Source organism: Muscardinus avellanarius (assembly GCF_963383645.1).
Source record: "Muscardinus avellanarius genome assembly, chromosome: 1".
In the NCBI taxonomy this organism is placed as follows: Eukaryota; Metazoa; Chordata; class Mammalia; order Rodentia; family Gliridae; genus Muscardinus; species Muscardinus avellanarius.
The window spans coordinates 151,365,798-151,387,597 of NC_137786.1; the positions used below are offsets into that span (position 1 = coordinate 151,365,798).

Sequence of the window (21,800 nt, forward strand, 5' to 3'; positions counted from 1 at the left end):
AGGAAAAATAATATTATACAAGAGTGGGCCAGGCATGGTGGCACATGCTTGTAATCCTAGCATTTGGAAGACTGAGAAAGGTGGATCAGGATTCGCAAACACCCTCAGCTACTTAGTGAGGCCCTTTGCAACTCAGTGAGACCCTGTTTCAAAATAAAGAATAAAAAATAGGTCTGGGGGCATAGCTCGGAGGTAGAATGCCCCTTGGTTTCATCCTCAGTACTGGAAAAAAAAATACACATATATATGTATTCTTCCAATAGAATCTCTACATGTTTATATGAAATAATTTAATGGTTTGCATAATATTCAATGACTCATTTAATACAAAACAAAAACATTTTTACTATGATTTCTTTAAAAAAAATTAATAAAACTCATTTCTAAAGGTCTAATAATCAGCATATTCATATTGCCATCTGATATCACTACAAGATTCATTAGAAATTAATAATTATCTAGATATAATGACAGTTTTTAAATGTTAAAGAACAAGAAAATCAGCTGGGCGTGGTGGCGCACGCTTATAATCCCTGTGCTTGGGAGGTGGAGACAGGAGGATTGCGCAGGTTCGACCCTGTTTCCAAATAAAAATATAAAAATAGGCCTGAGAGTGTAGCCCGAAAATAGAAGGGTTTCCAGGAACCCCAGTACCACCAAAAAAAAAAAAAAAAAAAAAAAAATCAGATAAAAAAATAACTAATTTCCAACAAATAATTTAATTTTCTAATATACTGATAATTTATTAACTTTATAAGGCCTATAGGGGACTGGTAAATTATTTTAATATTCTAAATAAAGAATCTGATAAAGAAATCTGAGAAATCTAGAAGGGGTTGGAGTTTGAAGAAAGTTGAGTTTATACAAAGTGTGTGTCTTCCATTCTAAGATTTCATTAAGAATGGTAAATACTTCAATATAGATTTGGAGAATACAGCAAAGGAAATTCCACAACCACAAAAGCAATGACCTAGACCATTTGCTGTGTTTGCATGGCTCCAAGGGTCAGTAATAGGGAACAGTTTATACTTCTTTGGCAGAGATAAAATATAATCCACTATATGGAACTTCAGATTTCAAGGAAAACTTCAAATCCAGAGACTAACAGCTTGTCTCTATTTGCTGTCACTCTAGATCAGAGAAACCCACATGTTTTTTCCCTTCCTCCCCCGTCAGTTTCACTTGAGCTCTCTGACTGAAAAGGTCTGGAACAGATTAAGTTGGGCCACAAAATAAAAAGCTTTGGCACATTGTCAAGCCTGTCTGGAATACACATACAGTGGGCCCAAAAAGGGAAACTAAGTACAATAAGAAAATTAAGTAAAAAAAATTTTTGGCATATCTAATTGTATGCTTTTGTGTGCATATGTGTTAGAGGTAGAGGAAGTATTTTTTAATACCCTTCCCCTACTTAAGGGTCCCAAGTAGTGGTTATAATCAACAAAGTTACTTAAGCTCACAGCAAAAGTTGTTTTTTCACTGTTTTAACTGAAAAAAAATTTTTTTTTAAAGTGCCTTGTTTCAGTTCCTAGATCTCTGCAGTTAAAGAGTTAATCATCTTTTATAACTTTATGATGGGGGAGGGGTTACTCACAGCACATTCATTAAAATTTCCAAAATGTGAACACACTGAATTCATTTCATTAAATATGATTTAAGGCAACACGGCTGTTGTCATTCCAGTCCATACAAATGGCAACATTTACTGAATTTTCTACCTTATTTGGTTTCTTGTTTCATCCACAAGGATTCATTCAAATATTAAATAGTATCTGAAGTTGCAAATGATTAACATGCCACAGTACTTTAACACCCAAACAGGTCTTGAAGCTCAAAAGACTGGCATTTAAGCCAAACCAGACATCTGTCAAAATGACAGTCCCTGCCCTGACCCCACCTTTGACTTTGCACTGAACAGGGAGCTCATCAGTCCATAAAGGTGACTAGTCAAGCGGCTTAACGTTTGTTTGGGAGGCTTTGTTTGTTTTTTTAAGGTATACATAAGACACAGGAGAACAGTTCATAATGTCCCTGACAGGGAAGTTATTTTACCCAACCAGCTCTGGATAAGTTTTTTTTTCTTCCTCCCCCTAGGGTTGTGTTTTGATGGCATTCACAGAGTTAATTCCTCTTTCCCGTAAGGGCCCCATAGTTGTTGTTAGGTCAACCCCTGGAAAGCTTCAAAGGTTCCACATCCCCTCGGCCTGACCCACTCAGTGATCTGCACGTTGTTTTCATTTAGCTGCATCTAGTCCAAGATGAGAGCTTCAAAACCACAATTATCTGCTTCTTTTTAGATTCATTTTCCATGGCTTTGGAAAAATATCTCCGAAACCCAACTGAAGAAACTAAAAACAGTGGAAAAAATATGGATTAAAAGGCACTGAATAACTTGTATACTTTTATCAAAATGTGCACATTTGAGAGGGGGAGAGTTCTTTTGTGTGCTAGTGATTTAACCATGTAATTATAAGGGAACTATGGCTTGCCTTTTGTTTCTTAAATAAAAAAATCAAAGGAATGTATCTTTTTTTAAAAAAGCCCAAACAGGAGAAAATGCTTTCATTAGATCACTTCTGGAGCCACAGAACCCCACCATCACTTAAAATAGGCATCACTGTGGAGTGGGTGAGGTGGTAAACACCTATAATCCCAGTACCTGGGAGGACCATCGGTTCAAGGAGAGAGGCTTCGTTTGGTGAGATCGGAAAGGTTTGAGGATATATGTCAGAGGAAGAATGCCCCTGGGTTCCAGCCTGTGTGTGTGTGTGTGTGTGTGTGTGTGTGTGTGTGTGTGCGCGTGCGCGCGCGCATAGGTGGTGCTCAGCATTCTCAGAAGTTAAGCACAAGCAGACACAAGGTCACTGAGAGAAGCTGGTACTTCAGATTTTAGATGTTGTGTGACAGCCTGATTATTATTGTAACTAGAAACATTACATTCAACAAGGTTGCTGTGTTTCTCAAAAAAGTAGAAGGAACAGTGCTTCTGGTTAGTTAGCTACTATGACATTCCCCTACCCTACCTAACCCAGGCTAAATTTAAACCCAAATTTCTCAAGTTTAAAATTAAAGGAAAATAATAGTACTAAGAAAAGTTGGGTGGCCAGTCATTTTTTAGTACTATGAAGCAATGCAATATTATTTAAATATGCTTTCCTAAATTTACACACAAAAAATATTAACCTAAAGCATCTAAAAAGATTTTGAGATGAACCTTTACCAAAACGAGGGTCAAGCCTTGGGTCTAGCCAAGATGTTGTCTTGTTCTTATGATTTATATAGTAAATTTCTCCATCCTGAGTCATGGCTTGCTCCCATCCATCAGGAAGAGGACCTATAATACAAAAAGAAAGAAAAAATTGGTTTTGATTTGGTACACTTAAAAATGTGGGAGGGGCGCTAATAATTAAAAAAAATCTGACATAAAACAATCATTAAAACAAATTTAAAGTCTTTGTTCAAAGAAAAAGATAAACCAGAATACTTGATTCTTCTTCACTATTAAAAAACCACCAAATAATAAAATCAATACCCCCAAAGACACAAATGAAAAAAGGTCAGATTAAATAAAATCCTTTTAAAGTCATAACCCAAATGATGATTATTGCTATTACGAGACACGTATGTACTGCAGCTCAGAAACTTATCCCTCAATCCAATCGTTTTGTGAAAGGACTTCATTAACAAAAAATACATGCACTATTTTCAGAACATCTAATGTATCATAAGCATTTAATATACACTTTAGCTAGGACTGCCAAGTGCTATTTATTCCCATCATCTATGTGACTGGCTTACACCAAGAAAACTATAATACAGGAAACTACAGTTCAAAGAAGTTTTTTTTTTTTTTTTTTTTTTTGGTGGTACTGGGGTTCCTGGAAGCCCTTCTATCTCCGGGCTACACTCCCAGACCTATTTTTACATTTTTATTTGGAAACAGGGTCTCCAAAGCCAGCGCACGCGGCTGGCTTCGAACCTGCGCGATCCTCCTGTCTCTGCCTCCCAAGCGCGGGGATTACAAGCGTGCGCCACCACGCCCGGCCAAAGCAGCTTATTTTTTAAAGAGCCAGAAATTAATAGGAGGTAGGGATTATAACTGGAAGTTTAAGTTTGTTGAAGGCTTGGAAAGGGGGCAGGACAAGTGCTATCTATAGTTGTTGGAAGACAACTTTCTCAAGAAAAAAGAAGAAATACCATTTCAAAACTACAGAATGAAGAAACATCTGAGAAGTAGTACTATAGTGTAGAGTTAATTCTAAGATTTTTCTATTCTTATGAGGGCAAGACAGTTGCTTTTGGAAGACAAATAGTAATGAAATGTGCTGGGTGCGGTGGTGCACGCTTGTAATCCCAGCATTTAGAAGAACGAGACAGGAGGATCGCGGCTCACAGACAGCCTCAGCTACTTAGTGAGGCCCTTTGCAACTCAGTGAGACCCTGTTTCAAAATATAGAATAAAAATAGAGCTGGTGACATAGCTCTGAGATAGAATGCCCCTGATTTCCATCCCCAGTACCGCAATAAATAAATAGTGATAAAGAGGGCCAGAATAAATTACTAAAATTTCCAAACACTCCCAACTATGAAGACAAAACTTCAAAACTGATTATTAATGATTTACTATTACTGTTAATTGTGAAGATGGCTTAATTGCAAAATGCTTTTGAAAAAGCAGTTTCTAAGATACCACGTGACTCCACCTGGTGATGAACAAGTCAACAGCAGTCAATGGATGTCTTTGGGATTCTCAGCAACCCCAAGAGACCTTCACTATAGGTTTCAAACCTGCCTGAAGTGTATGAATTCTGTATCCTCCTGCCACCAAACTGGGGACAGAAACCAGGGTTTTATACATGCCAGGCAAGTGTTCTACCACTGAGCCACATTGCTACCCCAATTCTGTATAATTCCTTAATAGTATCACTCTCAACCTTAGCTGTCAAGAGTTAGAACCATAAGTGGTAATCTTGGATGCAAACCAAACCTCCCCTATCTGCTCCACCCACTCCACCTTGAAAATTCTACTTACATTAATTCTGACTGAGCACCTCTAGTCCATCTCTAAGGGATCAGCCATCAATCTCTCTTCACTCCAGTATCTTATATTTAACAGCTACAAGGGGTATAAGGGGTTGTTTCTTCTTCTTCTTTTTTTTTGGGGGGGGGGGTGGTACTGGGGATGGAACCCAGGGGCTTTTTATATTTTATTTGGAAACAGGTGTCACTAATTTGCTGAGAGCCTCACTAAGTATCTGAGACTGGCTTCAAACCTGTGCGATCCTCCTGTCTCAGCCTCCCAAGCGTGGGGATTACAAGTGTGCGCCACCACGCCCGGCTTAAGGGGTTTCTTTTTTAAAGTCCCTTCCTTCCTCCCTCTCTCCCCTGTGTGTTTTAGAGGGGAGGGGGAATTTTTGGTGATCAAACCCAGGACCTGGAACATGCTAGGTAAGTGCTATACCTCTAAGCCACAAACACAGACCTAAAACAATTCCTAATCAATATTTCTTTATTTATGGTGCTAGGGATTGAATCCAGGAACATTACCTCTGAGCTACATACACCCTAGCCTTATTTTATTTTTATCCTGCAAAACTGATGTGATCCTCAATGAGTTGCTGAGGCTAGCTTTGAACACTTGTGTTCCTCCAGTCTTAGCCTCTCAAGTACTGGGATTACAGGCATGCACCACCATGCCCAGCTCTAATCAACTTTTATGTTACTTGTTATCTTACTAAAAACACTTCATTAGTCCTACCATCAAGAAGAAAATGCCCAAATCCTTTAGCAGCTGGATTCCTTCCCTTCTCTCTTCTCCGGCCCCTCACTTTTGTTTTGCTTTGTTTTTTGCAGTACTGGGGACTGAATGCATACTTAGCAAGAACTCTGCAAGGCTACATCCTCGGCCCTTTTTAAAATTTTATAGTCTCCCTAGGCTGGCCTCAAACTTGCAATCTTCCTTTCTTCAGCCTCCCAAGTAACTGGCAACAACTGGTATCACAAATGTGCACCAGAATGCCCAGCTGTATTCATTTCTTAAAATGTCTTCAGGCACCTGATTTTCCCAACTTTTCACATAAAATTTTCCTTTTATACATTTTTTTCTTTACACAACTTCTGAGTCAGTGAAGCAGCACCTCCACCACTATTAGTTCCATCATCACCATTATCACATTTAAACCCACATCCTGACTTCATTTAAGAGGCACTATTCTTGTCACATTACGCCGACTTGCCCAAGGTAAACAGTATGCTTTAAGCCAGGGATTGAACCCAGGCAGACTGATGTTTGAGCTTCAACTTTTATTTTAACCCATATAATAAGCTGCTTCCCACATACATACATACATACATACATACATACATACATACATACATATATAAATACATCCCCCCAAACTAATGCCAGTATTTCCACAGATTAAATTCTGAAAGTAAGCTGGATGTGGTACATGCTTGTAGTCCTAGTACTTGGGAGGCTGAGACAGAAGAATCGCAGGTTCATGGCCAGCCTTAGCTATTTCATGAGGCCCTCAGCAACTTAGTGACACCCCGTTTCCAAATAAAGAATTAAAAAATAGGGCTATGGGGCATAGCTCGGAGGCAGAATGTCACTGAGCTTACTCCCTAGTTCCACAAAAATAACAAAACTCAAAAGTAGAAGAATGAATTTATCTCTTTTATAACCAAGTTTTCATTGTTAAGTATTAATTTCACTAAAATGATAGAAGTAAAAAATTTAATTCAGGAAACTTTTCATGAATGCCATTCTTGAAAAGTATATTGTAAATATTCATCATTTAAATGCACAAATTTTTGAACATGAATATATAAAAAGACAATGCCAGTAAAAAAAAAAGGGTAATAATGACTGAAGCCTATTTTCTTTCTGCATTTCCAAATAAAGAATAATGTACCTGCAGAATAATTATAGTAACTTTGTAAGCACTCAATATATACTAAACTATATATGCTAAACAGAAAAGACCATTTTATATAGTGAGTTATCTTTCATTTGGTGCTGAGAATTAAATCCAAGGCCTCAGACACCCCAAGCACACACTCACTAAGTTACACTCCACCACTAAGTTAGATCCTACCCCCTCACTTGTGTGTTTAACACTTTCTGTATAAAAATAGAATGTTATGTGGAAAACGATAGCCCCAAGTGGGATGCTTTCTTTACACTGAGGGAAAAGCTGCTTTGGTCAAAGGCAAAGAGATAATCTATAAACAGCTTTGTGACAGAACTGAATCTTTAACAGAACAGAGAAAACTGAAAAGAAAAAACCTTCAAGCTTAAATGTCAAAACAACATAAATTCAGGTTTTATTCACAAAAAGAGAGCTTTTAGTCAGGTGGCCCTTAAAAGAAATTCAATGACTTTATTTTTATTTTTTTATTTTTTGGCAGTACTGGGGATTGAACCCAGGGGCATTCTACCTCCAACTACAACCTCAGCTCTATTTTTAACTATTTGAAACAGGGTCTCACTAAGTTGTGGAGAGCCTCACTAAGCAGCTGAGGCGGGCCACAAATCCGCAATTCTCCTGTCTCAGACTCCCAAGTACAGATATTACAAGCATTCACCACTATGCCTGGCAACTTTATTTTTAATGCAGTTTCCAAATCATCACATTAAACTAAACTGTTGAATAACCATGAAAAAGAGAAAAAAGGTATATCAACTTATAAAGCCTATTTACTTTAAATCTAGTTCAACCATCTGTTTGGCCTAGAGATAGATTAGATTAAGTTCAATAAGTCTAAGAGATATCTGGGCTATCCACAAAAATACATTTTTAGAAAGAGAACACAAAGATAGATCAAAATAAATGTGGGCTATTTTTAAGTGCAATATATATTCTGATTTTACTGTGGCATAAACATTACAACTTTTCCAATATGGAGTATATAAAATGAAGTCAGTTTAAGTGGCAAAACTTTATTTATATAAAATGATCTATAATACTGAGAGCCAAGCCAGATGTGTTGGTGCACGCTTGTAATCCCAGATTTGGGAGGCTGAGACAGGAGGATCCAGGTTCATGGACAGCCTCAGCTACGTAGTAGTGAGGCCCTTTGCAACTCAGTGAGACCCTGTTTCAAAATAAAAGAATAATCAAAAAACAAAAAAAGAGGCTGAGGGATGTAGCTTGGAGGTAGAATACTCCCGGTTTCCATTCCCAGTAATGAAAAAAAAAAAAAAAAAGTATAATACTGGCCTGTAAACTTTAGTTTGCATCAGGACCATCTGTGTGCTTTATTAAAATACATGTTGCTGAGCCTCACACTCTTCTGGTTTCTGATTCAGTAGGTCAGAAATTGGGCCTACAAATTCCCTGGCAACGCTGATGCTGCAGGTCTAGGGAATACACTTTGATAACTACTGACCTAAAATAACCACTTAGAATTCTTTAGCTTGTCCAGAACTGCTTCTTGGACCTCTTCAATTTACACATTTATATTTATTCATTGTTAGGTACCCTGTGCAGCCAGAAATTAATGTGAGAAGGCACAGCCCTATCTGCTAAAATATGGGGAGGAGAATGGCTCCCAACTCTCAGGAGATTAGAAAGAGGGGTAGTAGTGTTTTGTTATTTGTTTGTTTTTTAAATACCTGAATGATTCAATCTAGTATTGCAGAGGAGGAATCCAAAATCCATTTCTCATTTGACCTCTAATAACCAGATGGTAACGAGAAATGGGTATCTGGAGGTAAAAAAAAAAAAAAAAAAAAGGAAGAAGAAGAAGAAGAAGAAGAAGGAGAAGGAGAAGGAGAAGGAGAAGGAGAAGGAGAAGGAGAAGGAGAAGGAGAAGGAGAAGGAGAAGGAGGAGAAGAAGGAGAAGAAGGAGAAGAAGAAAAGAAAAACTGATGTGACCCATATGGGAATTATTACTGGCCACTGAACTTCAAATTATCTTTCAAGAGCTGGGCGAGGTGGCTCACGCTTGTAATCCCAGCATTTTGGAGGCTGAGACCGGAGGACCGCGGTTCACAGACAGCCTCAGCTACTTAGTGAGGCCCTCTGCAACTCAGTGAGACCCAGTTTCAAAATAAAAAAATAAAAAAATAGGGCAGGGGGTGTAGCTCAGAGGTCGAATGCCCCTGGGTTCCATCCCCAGACGTGTGTGTGTGTGTGTGTGTGTGTGTGTGTGTGTGTGTCTTTCAGACTCCATTATTTCAATACAAATGAAGGGGCCCTTTTCTCTTGGTTAGCAGAATGTTTTTTCTGTAAAGAAATATATTTCTTTATTAAGCATACAAGTATTAATTATGTGTTTTCTTCCTGTGACTGTGAAATTCCTGAACACAAGACATCTGCATTTTTTTCCATCCTATTGTCCAGTATAGTGCCTTCTGCTTAGAAAAAAAAAATGTACACAGTGGCTGAAATGAATGTAGTCAAAATGAAATTCAATTAAAAATGCTTTATGCCTCTGGTACAAAATCTCATTGGGGAGGTACTGGGGACTAAACCCACGGGCATTCTACCTCCAAGCTACACCCTCCAGCCCCCTTTTATTCCTTTTTCTTTTTTTTTTTTTTCCTTTCTTTTTTAGTGTGGTACTGGGGAGGAAACCCAGGGGCATTTTACCTCTGAGCTACACCCCAGGCCTATTTTTAATTCTTTATTTTGAAACAGGGGCTCACTGAGTTGCAAAGGGCCTAAGTAGCTGAGGCTGTCCACAAACCGTGATCCTCCTGTCTCAACTGGGATTACAAGCGTGCACCACCACACCCAGCTTCTCTTTTATTCTTTTATCTTAAAACAGGGTCTCACAAAGTTGCAGAAGGCCTCACTAAGTTGCTGAGGCTGGCTATGAACCTGCGATCCTTCTGTCTCAGCCTCCCAAGTACTGAGATTACAAACATGTGCCAACAAGCCTGGTTCCTTACTTAATTCTATGTAAATCCAATTTCAACAAATTATTTAATTCAACATGTATTCACCCAGCTTCTGCTATATTCAAGCACTATTCTATGCCCGGTAGGTAAAAATAAACAAAGTAAAACCTTTTTCATGGAACCTATATTCTAGCTAGAAAGCCAAAAAGTACAGTGGCTAATTTACACATGCAGTGAAAATAAAATAAAGAAGCCTAAGTGTGGGGTGGGGTGGGGGGAAAACGACAACAAAGACTGATTAGTTAGAAATACAAGTCAGGAAAGGCAGCACCAAGAGAGGTGACCTCTCAGATTAGCTGTGAATGAAATGCAAATTCAAACATGTGACAACCTAGGGCATGAACATTCCAGGCAGGGGGTACACTGAGGAGACCAGTGTTGTGTGAATGGGTCAGAACAAGCAGGTGAGGTATAGTGGTTCAATTAGTTTTTATGGTCAAGAATGGCCCAGAAAACCTTTTGTCATTTCAACCAATGAAGGGCTAAATGTGTAATAGTTATCATGGACAACCTTTAGACAAATCAGAACTAACAATACACATTTTCATCCCAATTTACTTTTTTTTTTTTGCAGGTCTGGGGATGGAACCCAGAGGTATTTGACCTCCGAGCTACACCCCCTGCCCTATCTTTTATCCTTTATTTTGAAACAGGGTCTCACTAAGTTACCGGGAGGGGGGGGACCCTCACTAAATAGCTGAGGCTGTCTGGGAACCATGATCCTCCAGTCTCTTCCTCCCGAATGCTGGGATCACAAGTGTGAGCCACTATGACTGGCTCCAATTTACTTTTACATATTGTAAAACTAGACCTTTAGATGTAGAAAAGATGTGGAGATTTTTTTTTTTTTTTGTGGTGGTGGTACTGGAAACCCTTCTACCTCCGGGCTACACTCCCAGACCTATTTTATACTTTTATCTGGACCCAGGGTCTCTTAAGCTAGCTAGGCTGGCAATCCTCCTGTCTTACCACGCCCCATGTGATGTGGAGATTTTTAAGGCTGGGCTACTCTTCCTGATCTCCACACCAAAGACTTTTGGGGAAGAAAAGATGAACAGATCTTGTATCAAAAGGGAAAATAGGCAGGCCAGCATTTTAATGTGATGTAAAGAGTGTAATAGTTTAAATAAGATAAGAAAAAGAGTTGGGCATGGTGGCCCACGCTTGTAATCCCAGCATTCAGAAGGCTGTGAGACCAGAGGATTGAGGTTCACAGACAGCTTCAGCTACTTAGTGAGGCCCGCCGCATCTCAGTGAGACCCTGTTTCAAAATAAAGAATAAAAGGTAGGGCAGGGGGTGTAGCTCGGAGGTCGAATACCTCTGGGTTCCATCCCCAGACCCGAAAAAAAAAAAAGATAAAAAAAAGAGAGTGACAGGTTATAATTAATTCATAAGTTATAATTATTTTGCTCCTTTGCAGCCAGGCGTGGTGGTGCACACCTGTAATCCCAGTACTTGGGAGACTGAGACAGGAGCCAAGTAGTGAGGTTCTCGTTAACATAACGAGACCCTGTTTCAAAAAAAAAAAATTTTAAAAAATAGGGCTGGGAAGCCGGGCATGGTGGCGCACGCTTGTAATCACCGCGCTTGGGAGGCTGAGACAGGAGGATCACACGGATTCAAAGCCAGCCTCAGCTACTTAGTGAGGCTCTCAGCAACTTAATGAGACCCTGTTTCCAAATAAAATATATTTTTTTAAATGGTCTGGAGTATAGCCTGAAGGTAGAAAGCCTCTGGGTTCCACCCCCAGTACCATAAAAAAAAAAAAAAAAAAATAGGGCTGGGGTTGTAGGTTGGGGGTAGAATGTTCCTGCATCCAATCTTTAGTACCACACAAAACAAAACAACTGGTCCTTGGGAAAAATAAATTTTACATAGGTTTACTAATACTGTTAATTGATCGCTTTTCTACTAGAATAAATACTAACTTCCTGCAATATTTTTAAAACAAATACAATACTCTATGTCATAATACTGACAGTGACTCAATGTCAACTTCCTGCTCTTCTTGCCTAAGTTTTCTCTTGCTTTAGTAATGACTAACTAAAACCATTTGTAATGTCTAAACAAACCAGAAAGTCTCGATTAACTACAGCACAAGTTAGATAATCATCCTGTCCTTCTCACCTGCCTCACAATTCAGGAATACAGAAATCACCTAGGACACTCGCAGTTTATCAAACACACCCTAATGAGTGGTTCAAAGCACAGGCCTATTGAGACATCAGTTCCTTAGAAAGTAGACTCGGTGACCTTTTTTAAAAAACTAATTCTAAAATCCTGGCCAATTTTGGTTTTGAAATTATGTTTTTATATTTAAGATGAGTCACACCTGTTCTTAGTACACAACAGGCACTAAGCTTGTTGTAAGCAAATACCAACTCATTTAACAACCCCATGACATAGGTGCAATTATTATCCTCAATTTACAGGTGAGAAAACTAAGGCAAAGAAAAGTTAGCTTCCCCAAGATCACTCTGCTAGTAAGTGCTGAGTTCAAACCCTGAGAGTCTGGTTCTCTAGACACTGCAAGTGTCACAAACAGGGTCAAAGTTAAAAACTCCATTTTTCTGAACGTTTCACAAATTGTCATGGCTTCCAGACATATTTAGGCCCTTTATCTTCCCTGTCTTTCACATGATTGACACTAGTCTTCCTCCAACTAGCCAAAAATGTAACCCATTATCTTGGGTGAGTTTTAAAGGCATCATTTGCATTTACCCCTCAAATAAAACTTTAATGGAAACTTTCACATTGCCAAGACTCAATTTTAGCAGTAGTTTTCAAATTGGTTTTAAGCTACTGTGTGAGGCTCTCAGCAACTTAGTGAGACCTTGTTTCCAAATAAAGTATAAAATAGGTCTGGGAGTATATCCTGGAGGTAGAAAGCCCCTGGGTTCCACCCCCAAATAAATAAATAAATAAGTAAATAAATAAATCCAACATTAAACTTAGTATTTACCAAAAAATGATGTCTCACTTTCTTTGGGGACATACTCTGTAGCTCAGGGCTCCCTACAGCTCAAAGGAAAATATTCTCTGCTCTAGTCGTTTATCGGCTATAGTCAGGTGTACCCAGCACTGCACAGGTACTGAAAGCATCCAGCACCCCACGCTTGCTGTTCCTCCGTGATCATTTCACACCCTTCTCACTCAATCTTTCAGTCACCCACATTTCTCCTCCTTTCCTCCCTCCAGGACCTTCAGCTGTGCAGGGCTCTGCCCATAAGTCACCTTTTCCTGATCACTCTCTTGTCCTACTTCATTAGCGGCTTCCTCTTTTATGATTCCAACACTCTGGTAATTTACTAGGCTGTTCATGTCAATACTCCAGGCAGCACAGCGTTTTCACTGTCTCGCCTGTGAGGACTACTCTGCAGTTACACAATCATACTTCCATCAACTGTTTAGAATAAGAAATCATGGCAATGTCATCTCAGTATAAAAGGAACTGTTTGAGCTGGGCATGGTGGCACATGCTTGTAATCCCAGCACTTGGGAGGCTGAGACAGGAGGATCGCAGAGGTTCGAAACCAGCCTCAGCTACTTAGTGAGGCTCTCAGCAACTTAGTGACACCCTGTTTCCAAATAAAGTATAAAATAAGTCTGGACGTATAGCCTGGAGGTAGAAAAGCCCCTGGGTTCCACCAATAAACAAACAAACAAACAAACAAACAAATAAGGAACTGTTTGACTCTGCTTTCCTCTCCATTCACGTTCTCAATGTGTCCGCTCCCCAGGAGTCTCTCCTAGCCCTAATGTTCTCAACCCAGTGAAATCTCTGTTCTTTGTCCTATTTTTGTGAAGCTTTTCTCAATTCTGTCCTACAACTAAGGCTCTTCTCCACCTATGAACTGAAATTGTACTTGTTTTCATTTCTTGGATTCTTATGGAATACTATCTGTGTTAACTCTTCCACAATGATGTCATGGAGCATCATTATGGGAAAATTTTCAGAAGAATACAGAAGAGTCTACCTTTTTCTTCCCTAGTAGGTATTCAAACACTCTGCACAGCTGCACAGGACAAAGATAGCAATATTTACTGAAACTACTGCAAATGAGATTGCAATATTTTGGTTGGCATACTTGTAGCTTTCAAATATAGTGGAATGGCCAGGCATGGTGGTGCACACTTGTAATCCCAGTACTTGGAAGGTTGAGACATAAAGATTGAAGATTCGAGGACAACCTCAGCTACTTACTGAGGCCCTCCGAAACTTAGTGAGATGTTGGGTTCAATCTCTGGTTGGAGACCCGGGGGTGGCTGTACCAGAACTAAAAATATTTACCTAAATTTTCTGCAGTTTTGCTTACAAAGGAGTTTCCAAAAATATCTGAAATCCATATGCCTGACTATGTAAACCATATATAATCGCTAATAAAGGTCTGCCCACACTACTAAAATTGTTAGGGAGAAAAAACAGAAGCTGTCATAATACAAATCTGAAGAACTTTATTATTACCACTACCTTCTTTGTGACTTTAGTAAGACAAACATGGGACAATAAATGCACTTATTAAAGTAAGAGCATTTTACAAAACAAGTTTTGGTAAAAAGAAGACTCTGTGTGTGTGTGTGTGTGTGTGTGTGTGTGTGTGTGTGTGTGTGTGTGTGTGTTACTGGGGATGGAACCCAGGGGGCTTCTACCTCTGAGCTATACTCCCGAACCTATTTAATATTTTATTTGGAAACAGGATCTCACTAAAATTGCTGAGAGCCTCATTAAGTAGCTGAGGCTGGCTTTGAACCTGGGTAATCCTCCTGTCTCAGCCTCTCGAGTACTGGGTTTACAAGCATGCACCACAATACCCAGCTAAAAATAATGAATTTTTAAACAAGGAACCATAAACCTATTTCATAATCACCAAAAAGTTACATAATGCTTAATACTTGTTTCATACTTTTCACATTTTCTGCAAATACTCTCAAATATTTGATATCTCATTAAGCTTTAAATTGTCTATGGAAAACAAAAGTTGTGATATACCCACCCTACACTGGAAAACATTACTGAAAATTCTTATTTTTAAAGTAACAATGTAAGAGAATTTTTTGAACATATATGTGCATTCCTAAATAAAATGGAAATCTTGAAACAATTTAATCTTGCCTTAGTAACTCTGTATTAACTATTTTAATGACTTAATGTACCACTGTTAAAATGGTATATACACATATGTATTAAAATACATAGTCCTTTTCTCTAAACCACAATCACCTCCATCAACTGTTTAGAATACATAGAGATAATGGCAATGTTACCTCAATATAAAAAGAACTGTTTAATTAGGCAAACTTCAGAGAATACACAGATAATTCCATTATCATAATATTCTGAGTGAAGAAAACCAAATTTTAATTTATGACTTAAAACCCTAGAGCCAGCCTGAAGGCAACAGGAGGAACAGTCATCAACAACAAGATTTTTATCCTAGCTTCCAAAGTAATTGTTTTTCCTATATGTCATAAACCCAGATCTGTTTTGTTGTTTTGTTTTTTTTGGAGGCAGATATGGACAGGGCAGGGTGAAGGGTATGTCTACCTGTATTCCCCAGGATACCCTCTACCCCCCCTGAATAGGGTCATTTTTGTGTACAGGCCTAACAGCTAAAAATGAAAACTATTATAAGTAAACTGTTGAAAATATCCTTTAGGCAAACAAATCCAAGAGTGACTGCTACCCCTAATCCCCATGTTCACCCAGGTCTTTTAGGTAGCTACAAGACTCTTTTGCCAAATTACTAGAATATGTTGATGAGCTCCCAAACCCCTTCTAGATCATAATGGGCAGTGTGGTAGATTAAGAGGGAACGTTGGAGCCCAGATCTGAAGGCTCAGGTTAGAATTCTGGCTTTGCTATTTACCTTATTCTTACCTTATTCTACATGTTAGCATACTGTATGCTCAGTGCACTGCACTCGTGACCCAGTATAGAAGATGTTCACTATGCCCAAATCATTTGCCTACACCCCTCTCACCAGCAGGCTTCAAATTCTTGAAACAGAAACCTTGATTACTTTTTTCTTTATATCCCAGGCCTTAGTAATGCCACTATATACAATTAAAATGTATTGAGATGAAAGGATTAAGAGCTCAATCTGTAAAAAGAATGATAGGTCTTGGTCATGTCACAATCTTACAAATTCTTAAGTTTGTGGCTCTATGATTTTTTAAAAAGTAGAAACATTGACTTTGCATGGCTTTTATACTAAAGACTTTGTGCAATCATGGACTCATTCGTATGTATTAGGCACTCAGTAAAGGTTTTATTCCAGCCTAAAACAGAATTATAATGTAGAACTCTAATAATACTTCTATGGCATTAGATGTAAGCAATTCAAGAGTCTCCACCCGTGCAGTATCTTCTGGATTTGTCAGAAAAGGCAGAATCTCATATCCCACATTCACTGAATCAGAACCACTGAGTAAGAGTCTGCATTTAACAAACAAACCCCTACAATTACAAACTGAGAAGTACTGCCCTAGACTACAGAAGACTACTATAGCTCTTTTTTTTTTTTTTTTTTTTTTTTGGTAGTACTGGGGATTGAATCCAGGGGCATTCTAATCCCGAGCTATATCCTCAACCCTCATTTTTATTCTTTATTTTGAAAAAGAGTCCCACTAGGTTGATAAGAGTCTCGCTATTTGCTAAGGCTGTCCTCAAACCTTCAATCCTCCTGTCTCCACCTACCAAGCACTGAGATTTTAGGTGTGCACCACCACACCTAGCTTCACTTTCTTATTAAACCTTTTATAGAACTACCATTAAATCAAAGTTTACCAATATTGTAATAATGCCATTCATTGGGTTCCATGGTTTAAAAATTTTTTTTGAAACATTATAAATGAAATTAATTATTTTCATCTCACATTCAACTTTCAGAAAGACTGTATAGTTTAGAAGAAATGGTAGACAGACCTGGGTTCAAATCTTGGATTCAACATTAGTCTTCTAACCTTGAGAATGTTCCTTAATCTCCTTGATACTTACTTTTCTTATCTATAAAATGGAAATGAATATTCTCTCAAAGGATTGTTAAAAGCCAGGTGTGGTGGTGCACGCTTATAATCCCAGTATTTGGGAGGCTCAGACAGGAGGATCCAGGTTCGCAGCCAGCCTCAGCTACTTAGTGAGGCCCTCCATAACTTAGTGAGACCGTTTCAAAATAAAAAATAAAAATAGAGGTGTAACTGGAAGGTAGAATGCCCCTGGGTTCAATCACCAATAGCAAAAAAAAAAAAAAAAAAAGAAAAGAAAAGGAATTGTTAAAGGAGGATTAGAGAGGAAAAGAAAGTGCTTGGCATGGCATGGTTCAGAGAAGGTATTTAAAATCAATTCCTTTTCCTGTAATAGCCCTACCATTTTGTTCTAATAATATATTTAACTTCTTAAAATCATGTATGATACTCATAAAAAGGCAGCTTTGAGATATTTGGGTCTCATAGGTAAAAGAATCAGATAACAAAAATAGGGAAAAAATGGTATTTCTTTAGCCTCAACTTCCTACCATTCTACTACTCAGTTACCCGCTGCTATTTGTCTCAGGGCATTCATAATTACTCATATACTGAAACTTTTCCCTTTCCTTCATCAAACTTCATCCACTCATCGGGTCCTGAACCCAACCACTTTTCACCACTACTACCCTGCTTATAGTCTCTCCCTAACTGGGATCATGTTACCCCTCTGTTCAAAACCTACAAGGACCTTTGCGGTGTGGGTTCCTTTCTACCTTTCACTGACTCTTCCAGTTGCCTCGACCCTTTGCTGCTCACCAAACATGATTCTGGACTGATGGGGCTATTGTGTTATGCATGGAACATTCTTTCCTTTTTCCCTAGATAACTGCATGGCTCATTCCCTTAATTCACTGAGATCTTAAATTACAAGGGCCTATAACAGAGAAGCTATCTAAAATAGCAACTCTCCATCCCCAGTCAATCACTAACTTCTAACAGGTTTTTTTCTTTTTGTAGTACTGGGAATTGAACCTACCAAGGATGTTGTCTTCAAGTCATATCCTCAGCCCTATTTTTTTTATTTTGAAACAGGATCTTGCTACATTGTTGAGGATCATGCTAAGCTTCTGAGGTTGGCCTTGAACCTGTGAGATTCTGAGATTCTCCCAGTAGTTAGGAGTCTGAGAAGAATCACAGGTCCAAGGCCACTGTATCTGGCTAATAATCTGACTTTCTTATTTTCAATTTTAACTCTCTGAAACATTGTGTATTTGTTTAAAATCTATATTTGCATGACTTAAAATAGTGCCTGGCACATGGTATTTAATACTGGCTAAACAAATGAATGAATCTTTACCTCCTTAAAGAAGTTCTCTCTACTCTTCTACTCCGTTACTGTTACATGTGTTCCTCCTACTTTCTCAGCACTCAGTCCATACATCTGCCATAACATTCATTGTTACATAGAAAAAGTCTGTCTTAACACTGTAATCCTAGTGGTTATCAGAGCTGAAAAGTAGGGCATTTGGTATTTGTTGGATGAATGATTTCAAAAGGAAAAAATACAATTGTCTCAAGATAAAACTATGAAGAGCCAGGCATGTGGCACACGCTTGTAATCCCAGCACTAGGGAGGCTGAGACAGGAGGATCATGTACGTTCAAAGCCAGCCAGCCTCAGCTACTTAGTGAGGCCCTTCACAACTCAGTGAGACCCTGTTTCAAAATAAAGAATTAAAAATAGGGCTGCAGGGTATCACTTGGAGGTAGAAGCCCTCTGGGTTCCATCCCCAGTACCGGGGTAAAAAAAAAAACACTCAAGATAAAACTATGAAAATGTCATGTTACAGTTGGATGAACTCCCTTAAAGAAAAGACCAGCTATAAGCTCAGAGAAACTTGTAACAGTCAACTCTAGACTTTCTTAAGAGTTCAACAAAATGGCTTAGATTTAGTAAATTTAATTTAGTAAAATTAATTTTCTATAAAGTAATAATGAAGCAAAAAACAGAATGCTCAAATAAAACAATCACCTTTCGTTAAAATTTTAACCTAAAACAAGTTTTACTATCCTCTTAACCTCATTAACATCAAAAGAAATTATTCTGAAATAGTCTATTGTTACAGGATTTGTTTCATTTCACTTATGCTGCCTATATATGGTAGTCAATGAACATCATTTTTAAAGAATTAGTATCTTAATCTTTCACATAAATATTCCTCCTGTGAATCACAAAATTACTGTAGCAAAAATAACCAGAAGGATTTAGAAATCAGTGGAAAAGACAAAAATTAATATTCCAATACTTATCAAGAGAAGAAATGGTGAGGCCTATGGCAGTGCATACCTGTAAACACAGCACTTGGGAGGCAGACACAAGAAGACTGTAGGTTCAAGGACAGCCAACTTAGCAAGACCTTGTTTCAAAATAAAAAGGTTTAGGGGTGTAGCTCAGAAGTGGAACATCCTGGGTTCAATACTCAGAGAGGTTCAGAGAGGTAGGAGTAGGGGGTTATCAGGGAGAGGAGAGGGAAGAGAAGTAGGTGAGAGAGAAGAGAGGGGAGGGAGGGAGGGAGGGAGGGAGGGAGGGAGGGAGGGAGGGAGGAAGAGAGAGAGAGAAACAGAAATAGACAGACAGACAGACAGACACACACACACACACACACACACACTATACAAAGAAAGAGAAGAAATAAAACAGGCATTTGATTTGGTTCTTTTTCTGTTTGTTAAGGGATGGGTATGGGGAATTGAACTCAGGGGTATTCTACCTCTAGCTGTATTTTCTACATTTTAGCTTTGAATTATTAGCAAATGCTCATTTTTAAAAAGCATGCAAATTGGCTAACTGGTTTTGCTTCATGTAAATCAAGGCATACTGATTTAATCATCCTAAATAGTTATCAGTCCTTTGGCATAAGCTATTTCTGAGTCACAGAGTATACTCGCTTGACTTCACTCTTGCTTCAAGACTTACTAGTCTTGTTACCATATATCACACAAAGATAGTAGAGAAACTAAGTTTAATAAATATCAAATGGTTTTCTGTTATAAAAATATATAGTTGAGAAAAGTATCATTCTTCTCTTTCTAAGACCTTAATTTTCTGTGGAACACAAAAAATTAGTTTAGCTGGACATGGTGGTGCACGCTTATAATCCCAGTACTTGGGAGGCTAAGACAAGAGAATGACAGGTTGAAAGCCTGGTACAGCAAGTTAGCAAAGCTCTCAGAAATTTAGCGAGACCCTTTTTCCAAATTAAAAAATAAAATAGATCTAGGTGTGTTGGATGTGGTGGATCAGGCTTGTAATCCCCGCACTTGGGAGGCTGAAACAGGAGGATCTCACAGGTTCGAAGCTAGCCTCAGCTACTTAGTGAGGTTCTCAACAACTTAGTGAGACCCTGTTTCCAAATAAAGTATAAATCAGGTCTGGGAGTATAGCCTGGAGGTAGAAAAGCCCCTGAGTTCCACCCTCAGTACCACCAAAAAAAAAAAAAAAAAGGTCTGGGTATATAACCTGGAGATAAAGGCCCTTGGATTCTATCCCCAGTACCACCAAAAAATAAAAAAGTCACTGTTAATTTAAATCTTTGTGTATTGAAAACTATTTTATATAGATCTAAAGCATTTATCAAAAATTTACTAAATTAGTATACTATAAATATATTACTTATTTATAACTTTTAAATGGATCACCTGAAGTAATTTAATAAACATGGGTCTAAATATATATGTATATTTCAATATAAATATAATAGATTAATTATCTTAACTGAATTATTCAAACTCTCCTTTAAAATTTCTTTTTCTTCATCTTTCATACTCCTTTCAGAGTTCACTGTCATTTGTCAATTAACTGGCAGCTTTAATCCACAATCTTCTTTGAAAGATCTCTAAAACCCTAAGTAGATACACTTTTTTTTTTTTTAGCAATTTTTCAATTATGTATACTTGGAAATTTGCCTAATTACAGACCACAGGTTTCTAACAATAAAATGCATCATTTCAACCTCTTTTTGGGGGGCAGAGTACTGGGCACTGAACCCAGGAGTATTCTCCTTGAAGGATTTATAAAAACAAAATGCAATTCTAACCAAATTAGACTTAATGAAAGAAATAATATTTCATAAAATCTTAAAATGGGACAGACTCATAGAAGACTATTCGGTCCAGTGAGTCATTAAAAATTATGCAAAAATAGGCTTGGGAGTCTAGAGAAAGGAAAGCAGAGCAAGACTCAAATTTTTGAGAAAAAAATTTTAAAAACCAGAACTAGAAAGTTTTTGTTAATTAGTGATAAAAATGTAAATCGAGCTGCATTTAGATTGACTAAGCCAGGAAAGTGTTTCAAAAGAACCAACAGATTTCTCTTATCAGAAAGCTTCAGCTGAACATATCTGAAAAAGCATTCCCTTCAGGGTGGAAACTCTCCGCAGGCAGCCTGCTTAATTGGAAGCCATTTGCTGCTTTGTTACAGAGTAAAAGCCATCAAAGCATTTAAATGCCTTTCACAATTTCCCTTGCTCACTTGTTGCTAGGCTTCAGAAATTCCTTGAGATCCTTTTTGAAGCACAGAGGAGCATCACTTTAGCTGCTTTTCTCAAGGAGATAAAGTCAATGCTACATTCTGCACAATCCATTTCTAAGTAAGCTGTTACGGAAACTAGAGAGGAGACAGCCACCACGCACCTCAGCTGCTTTCCAGGGAAAGACAAGTACCTACATGAAAGTCTTATATTAAAATGACATTATGACTATAATTTCCTTTTTTTTTTTTTTTTGGTGGTACTGAGGGTGGAACCCAGGGGCTTTCTACCTCCAGGCTATACTCCCAGACCTATTTTATATTTTATTTGGAAACAGGGTCTCATTAAATTGCTGAGAACCTCCCTAAGTAGCTGAGGCTGGCTTCGAACCTGTG

General features: G+C 38.2%; 1 protein-coding gene across 8 annotated transcripts in view; it reads right to left on the reverse strand.

The window, feature by feature from the left end:
* The window catches only part of YAP1 (Yes1 associated transcriptional regulator), a gene marked incomplete at both ends in the record, with an annotated part of 132,691 nt that overhangs the window by 47,108 nt on the left and 63,783 nt on the right, over positions 1 to 21,800 (reverse strand). For 4 of the 8 annotated variants that reach the window (XM_080719695.1, XM_080719693.1, XM_080719694.1 and 1 more), the window contains one exon: positions 3,221 to 3,334. The exons of the other annotated variants lie outside the window; for them this stretch is intronic. In XM_080719695.1, the coding sequence (XP_080575821.1) occupies positions 3,221 to 3,334 (114 nt within the window). The remainder of the gene's footprint in view (positions 1 to 3,220; positions 3,335 to 21,800) is intronic. 8 annotated transcript variants of the gene reach the window in all.